The sequence below is a fragment of the Neopelma chrysocephalum genome, unplaced genomic scaffold, assembly GCF_003984885.1.
Source record: "Neopelma chrysocephalum unplaced genomic scaffold, ASM398488v2 Primary Assembly neopelma1_96429, whole genome shotgun sequence".
Classification (NCBI taxonomy): Eukaryota; Metazoa; Chordata; class Aves; order Passeriformes; family Pipridae; genus Neopelma; species Neopelma chrysocephalum.
In genome coordinates, this window is record NW_020925077.1 from 45408 (window position 1) to 52911 (window position 7504).

Consider the following 7504-nt stretch of genomic DNA (forward strand, 5'->3'; position numbering starts at 1 on the left):
TGAATTGAGTTCATTTTGCCTTGCTGGTTAACTTTTAAACCAGCACACCATGGCAACCATTATACATTTCCATTGGTATGGTCAGTTACCATGGCAACCATCACACATTTCCATTGGTACGGTCAGTTATCATAGCAACCATCAGACAGTCACGTTGCTATAGTAAGGTACCATGGCAACCATTATACATTTCTGTTGATACGGTCAATTACCAGGGCAACCACCAGAGATTCCTGTTGCTACTGTCGGTTACCATGGCAACTATCATACTTCGAACTGCTATAGTTAGTTACCATGGCAACCATCACACATTCCCATTGCTATGGTCAGTTACCACGGCAAACACCATACAGTTGTGTTGCAATGGTCAATTACCATGGAAACCATCATATATTCCCATGACTACTGTCAGTTACCATGGGAACCATTATACATTCCATTTGCTACAGTCCGTTACCATGGTAACCGTCATACATTCTTTTTGCTATGGATGGTTACCATGGCAACCATCATATGTTCCTGTTGCTACAGTCGATTACCATGGCAACTATCATACTTCCCACTGATACGATCAGTTACAGTGGCAACCAGCATACATTCCCATTGCTAGAGTGAGTTACCATGACAACCATCATACAGTTGCGTTACTACAGTCAGTTACCATGGCAACCATCATACTTCTCACTGGTACAGTCGGTTACCATGGCAACCATCAGACATTCCTGTATCTATGGTCAGTTATCATGGCAACCATCAGTCCCATTGCTACGGTCAGTTACCATGGCAACCACCATACATTCCCATCACTACAGTCAGTTAATATTGCAACCTCTTGATTCCTCTTGGACAGAAGCAGATGCAGATGAGTCTCCCTGTTGTCCACCAACCTGCCAGCTGTGCTCTAAGGCCTTTGTCACAAGGGCTGTCTTCACCAAGACTCTGCACAAACCGCTGGGACGCTTTGCATCCTGTTGTGGTGCCTTTCCAGTCAATTCCAGGGTTATCAAAGTCAACTTGAATGGGTTCTTTGTCTCACACCACAATGTCACCCAAACCAGTCTCTCCTCTGACTCTCACCCACAAAACTTCACCCAAGTTTCTTCATCCCCGAGAGCAGCTCCACAGGTCCAAGAAGCTCCTTCCCACTGAGGACACCTCTCTCCTGCACTTTCTCTCCTGTGTCTCCTTGGCCTTCTCTCCCAACCCATCACAGCACCAAAACCTGGGAACCGTCTCAGCAGCCCTGGGCTGTTACTGCCTGCAAGTGGAATGAAGAGAGACTTGGGGCTGCAGCTCCTCCTGCCTGTGCCCCACACGCAGGGCATTGGGGCCTGTCTGGCTGCAGCCCCTCAGCGGGGGCACCGCGGGTAAGAACATACTTGCAGTGGGGAAAGCTGCTCTGAAAGCCCCGAGAGCTGGGGTGTGCAGAGGCTTTGCTGACAATGGCCTTGGGGTGGACGTGCTGGGACTCAGGCCCAGGGGGAAAATCCCAGGCCTGATCCCTGAGGAGATCAGCACATGCTGCTGAAATGCTGGGGGAGACAAGAGCCAGCAGAGGGAGGAAACAACTGTGGACAGCCTGGGCTGATGTGCTTTGGACTCATGCCTGGCCCGGCCTTGGCTGGGCAGAGAAGGGACAGCCTTTGTGTCCCTGCAGGGCTGGGATTCACTCACTGCCCCAAAGGCACCCAATGTGTCTGAGAAGCCCTGGGTGGTGCCTGTCCCACAACTGCTGGGAATGGGGATGGGCTTCCTGCACAGGCCCTGTGCTGTCCATGGCAGCTGCTGCACTTGTGCTGGAGAGCCCTGGCACCTCCCCTGGCACCACAGGCCACTCTTTGGCTATTCAATCCAGGCTCAGCTGCCCTGAATGAGGTTCAACATTGAAGGGATGTCCATGAGACAACTGCCATTGTACTCTGAGGACATGTAGAAACTACCCTGATAAAGAACAAGAGAGAGACCTCTCTCCCTGTGCCACCTGACTGCATTTGGTCACCTGAACACCTCTATGGGTTGCCCTGGACAGAAGGAACAGTGACAGGTTCCCCTGTCCCACATGTGGGCATGGGAATGTGCAGGGAGCTGAGTGTCCTTTTGGCCACAGGTCTGCAGAGCCACAATGAGACACTTCTGTTGACTCAGCTGAGTCCCTTCCCTCAGTGCAGGGGAAGGAGATCCCTCCTGGGCACTGTCTGGGTTTCCTGTCTAATGACGGGACATGAAAAGGGGACTCTTGGACTTAACTCTGTGTGTGTTTGGAGAAATGACACTGCTGAAAGAAGTGTCTGTGCCCAGCTGAGAGAAGGAACATCATGATTTCCTTCAACTGTGTGCCAGCAGGTTCCCCTGGAGCCCCAGGGACAGCTGGAGGGAGCCCAGAGGGGCAGAGCAAGGGTTGCCTGGGGCTGCTGCTGTGCTGCTGAGCTGGGCTGGGCTCCTGGCACACAGGGAGCTCCTGGCAAGCAAGAAGAGCTTCAAAGAGACAGCTCTGCTGGTGAGCAGCTCCTCTGCACAGCCCAGCAGGGCTGAGGGCACTGCCTGCAGCACCCAGGGCACAGGAGAGAAGGCAGAGAGATGAGAGGCAGCCTGGGCTGGGAGGTGACTGAGGTCTCACTACACGAGAACCCTTCCCAGGATTTGAAGGAAGAATTCTCTGGCTGTAGGAAAGTTCAGCTTGCCTTCCTGGAGAGATCTGCTAATGCTTGCACATCCCACAGCTTCCAGGATCTTTCAGCAGGACTCTCCCAGTTGCTGCAGTGCAGAGGAAGTGGCCACATGGCAGAGCAGGGCAGGAGCTGCAGGCAGCAAGGGCAGAGAGGAGAAGGGAGCAGGAGGTTCAAGGGATCCTGGGGTGGGAGGACAGGGGAGAGCTGCTCAGGGCAGGAACCTTGCCAGCGCTTTGCCACTCTCAGGCTCTGGCTGCAGAGCAGTGCAGGTGAGTTCCTGCAAGTGCCTCTCCCAGCTGCCAAATGCCAGCAGTGGCAGGAGCTGTCAGGATGGCTGTGCTGGATTTCCTGGGGTGCAGCAGGAGAAGCTGCTGCAGAGCAGGACTTGCTGCGGCCCCATCAGAGGCCCAGGGCAAGAAGGTTCCCTGTGCCAGGGCTGGCTGTGGGCTGGGAAGGTGGGGGTGCAGCCAGGGGTGCCCAGGGCTGTGGTGCAGAGCAGGGTCCTGCCCCCAGGGCTCTGTGTGCTGGGCCAGGGACTCTGCTGCCTGCCAGGGTCAGCTCTCAGCCCGGCCAAGGAGCTGCCACGGCCCTGCAGAGAGAAGGGGTGGGTGGAAGGAGTGACCCCTCAGGGCAGGGCAGGGCTGGGCAGGGCCCTTCTGCTGCAGGATCAGGGCTCCTCACAGCTTCAGCTCCACCTCCTGCCATTTCCAGGGGCCCCTTTCAGGAAGCACATTACCGCAGAACACCTCCCCCTTCCCAGCCACTGCGGGCTGTCTGGGATCTGCTCTGCAGCCCCTGCCCAGGCAGAGCTGCCCCTGGGCACTGGGCTGGGGATGGCTCTGGGAGCACTGGCAGGGAGCTGAGCTGGGCACAGGGAGGGGCTGTTGGCAGGAACAGCTCCTCACCCAGAGACAGGCAGGCAGGGAGAGGCAGCTGCTGCCACAAGTGCTGGGTAGGGGGATGTGGGCCCCTCCCTGCTGTCCCTGTGGCACAGACCCCTTCCCTGAGCAGCTCCTCCCTGGGCTCCTTTCCCAGCCAAAGCAGAGCCTGTGCCCTCAGGCCCACGGGGGCTGGGCTGTGCATTGCCCTGCAGCAGCCAGAGCCCAGGCAAGGACAAGGCCCTGATTTACAGCTGTCTCTCTGTGTCCCTCCTCCCTTGACAGCAGCATTGTGGCATTTCACTGCCATCCCCTGCTGCCTGGGCTCTTCTTGTTCTCACTAGTGGGTTTTCTGAGCCAGTGTGGGGTTTGGGGGGGTGGCAGATTCCTGTCCAGACACAAACCCTTTGGGTGCTGCTGTGGGGATGTGTCTGTGGGAGCCAAGTGCCCAAGTGCCCTCCAGGCACCTTCAGGGTATTCAGCTGTTTGCCTGGGTGTCCTGCAGGGCTGCAGGTGCCCTCCAAAAGGGCACAGCTCTACCATAGTGTCTCTGTGCTGCACAGGATCCCCATGAAGAAAACTCCTCAGTGCTAAATCCATGGAAATGCTCTGGGCAGCTCCAATGAGCATTTTGTGTCTCGCTCTGGGAGGGGAGAGATGAAAAGGTGAGGAGTGTGTCCATCTGTTCTTTGGACATGGATTCCTCGATCTCTGTGCAGTTTCTCTGTAGGAGAACAGTTGAGTGTGATGCTCCTCCAGCTCCAAGCTGCCAGCACAGGGCAGCTGAGCCCAGGACTGAGGGGCAGAGCAGCTCTTCTCTCTGCACTAAGGGACCGTCCCTGTGCCCCTCAGAACCCACAAGACTTGACCTGCAGTTCAATAGAAATGTCAGGGATTTCAAACCTCTACAACCACTCCTAACTGTAGCAGGTGCAAGTGGGTGAACAAAAACAAAGAATTCCCTCAGCTCAGTCCACATTTGGGCAAATTGCAAACAGCAAAGCTGAGAAGCTCTTTGATGTATCACGAGTACATTTAATTTGAGATCACCCTGCATTCCAAGTTCCTTCTCCCAGCAGAGCAAGAAGGAGTCCTGGGAGCCCATCACAGAGTTCCTGCTTCCAATGGTCCCCTCAGCCAGCAAAAGGCAGAGCTCAGGGGAGGGAGCTGCAGGGAGGTCTGAGTGAGGAGAGAGAGCCTGAGAGTGGGGTGGCTGTGAGACGTGTATTGTTTGGCTGCAGAAGCCTGGTCTGACTCAGCAGTGACTTTTCTTCTTCAACAGATCAAAATACCCTGAGGAAGCAGCAAATGTCCAACAGCAGCTCCCTCACCCAGTTCCTCCTCCTGGCATTTGCAGACAGGCGGGAGCTGCAGCTCCTGCACTTCTGGCTCTTCCTGGGCATCTCTCTGGCTGCCCTCCTGGCCAACGGCCTCATCCTCAGTGCCGTAGCCTGCGACCAACACCTGCACACCCCCATGGGCTTCTTCCTGCTCAACCTCTCCCTCACAGACCTGGGCTCCATCTGCACCACTGTCCCCAAAGCCATGCACAATTCCCTCTGGGACACCACAACCATCTCCTACAAGGGATGTGCTGCACAGGTCTTTTGCTTTTTCTTCTTCATCTCAACAGAGTTTTCCCTCCTCACCATCATGTGCTACGACCGCTACGTTGCCATCTGCAAACCCCTGCACTACGGGACCCTCCTGGGCAGCAGAGCTTGTGCCCACATGGCAGCAGCTGCCTGGGCCGCTGGCTTTCTCAATGCTCTGCTGCACAGAGCCAATACATTTTCCCTGCCCCTGTGCCAGGGCAATGCCCTGGGCCAGTTCTTCTGTGAAATCCCACACATCCTCAAGCTCTCCTGCTCACACTCAGGCTACCGCAGGGAGTTTGGGCTTCTTATGGTTAGTGCCTGTTTACTGTTCAGTTGCTTTGTTTTCATTGTTTTCTCCCATGTGCAGATCTTCAGGGCTGTGCTGAGGATCCCCTCTGAGCAGGGAAGGCACAAAGCCTTTTCCACCTGCCTCCCTCACCTGGCCGTGGTCTCCCTGTTTGTCAGCACTGCCATATTTGTTTACCTCAAGCCCCCCTCCATCTCCTCCCCATCCCTGGATCTGGCGCTATCAGTTCTGTACTCGGTGGTGCCTCCAGCAGTGAATCCCCTCATCTACAGCCTGAGGAACCAGGAGCTCAGGGATGCTCTGAGGAAAATGATGACTGGATGCTTTTCAGTAGCAATAACCTGCCTGTTTTTCTCTGTAAAGTGTTGCGACGAGGAAAGCCACGGACGCTCAATGTGAGAATCCACGAACTTCCTTTATTGTAGATTGACAACAGCTTAATATACACTCTATAATGGGTTCATACATATTGCAGGGATTAAGCTCATTATTGGTACTTAGTTAAGTGGTGATATCATCTTAACTCCCTTCCATTGTTTACACAGGTGGCTCTTCAAGTGTTTTTTTTTTGCTAATGCCAAGCTCCTGTTTTCCAGCCAAATTTAGAATACACAAGGACACTGCTGCTTTCTCACGGCCTTGCTATCTCAGACTTTCTCATGGGCCTAGTCAGACTGCGTTCTATACTTTAGCAGCTCATCCGTAGCCTTAGTCATGTCCATATGTCCCCGTGTTGCTAACCAATCATCTACAGTAAAGCATTCATAATGAAACTCGTGAGCATCTCAGCCTTCCTTCTCAGGTCTTTGCTGGTGGTCAGGGGGTTCATCTTGTCAGTATGTTGCACACAGTGCAATTTTTTTATTCATCCTCTCATCTGAATCACTGTTTACCTCTTAAATTTGTCTCTGTAACTCTGTAATTGAGTAATTGTGCTATCTCTACATTTCAATAGAATGAACTCTCATGCAGTGCTGTGTTTATCTGGGTGTGTTGTGGTGTGTTGACCCTGGTCAGGTGCCCACCCAGCCACTCCATCACTCCCCTTCCGAGCAGGACAAGGGAGAGAGTAAGGTAGAAAAAACAACTCGTGGGTTGAGATAAGGCAGTTTATTTAAAGCAAAAAGCAAAGTGATGCTTGCGCGCACAGAAGCGAAAGACAGCAGGGTTTGTTCTCTACTTCCCATGAGCAGCCATGGTCGGCCACTCCCGAGGAGCAGGGCTTGGATCCGCGGGACGGTTCCTCAGCAGGCAGCCATTAGACAATGAATACCCCCCTCCTGCACCGTGCCTCAGCTTTTAGAGCTGAGCTGACCTCCCATGGTCTGGAATGTCCCTTGGGTCAGTTGGGCTCAGCTGACCTACTTGGGTCCCCTCCCAGGGTCTTGCCCTCAGCTAAGGAAGGAATGTCCCAGTGTTGGTGTTGTGCTCAGCAGTGGCCAAAACACTGGTGTGTTCTCAACACCCTTCCAGCTGCCAATGCCAAGCACAGCCCTGGGAGGGCTGCTGTGGGGAAATGAACTCTAGCTCTGCCAGACCAGACACACCAACAGAGAGGAAAGATTTTGATGAGGTAAAAACAGGCTCAGGGAATGCTGAGGGTGCTGAAACACTGACTGTGCAAACACTCCTGGTAGGCCTTTACCCTCTTTTTAACCTCAAGCCCCAACACTACCCAAAAGTGCTGCCCCTCCCATGGGAAGGAAACCACTGCTCTAATTCCAAGCCAGAAAAAGCCCAAACCCAGAACTCCAGACTCTTATTTGTCCTCTAATGCCCACCCCAGTCCCAAAACTGTATCACCAGTATGAAAAGCCAAGCTTTAATCTTGACCCAGCCCAAAAAGCTCTTCCCCTAACCATGAACCAGACACTACCAGCAGAACAACAAACCTCCCAAAGTTCTGCCTAATCCCCACCCTGAGCTCTAAACCCCAAGCCCTGACCATTAAGCACCCCCACAGCCCTTGGGAGCAGGGCAAGGACCTGCAGGGCCCCGAGCAGGCCCAGGGGGTTGGCAGAGGAATGGGAGGTGACCTGGATCTGCTCAGCT

General features: G+C 54.1%; 1 protein-coding gene across 1 annotated transcript; it reads left to right on the forward strand.

Annotated features, from left to right (window-relative positions):
• Positions 1–4855: 4855 nt before the first annotated feature.
• On the forward strand, positions 4856–5851 carry LOC113981299 (olfactory receptor 14J1-like). Its single transcript, XM_027708614.1, has one exon. The coding sequence runs from the start codon at positions 4856–4858 to the stop codon at positions 5849–5851; it is 996 nt and encodes a 331-aa protein (XP_027564415.1).
• The last annotated feature ends 1653 nt before the right edge of the window (positions 5852–7504 follow it).

Bases quoted from the DNA above. Each gene is read 5' to 3' on its own strand.
- LOC113981299 (XM_027708614.1), top strand. From the start codon at position 4,856: ATGTCCAACAGCAGCTCCCTCACCCAGTTCCTCCTCCTGGCATTTGCA.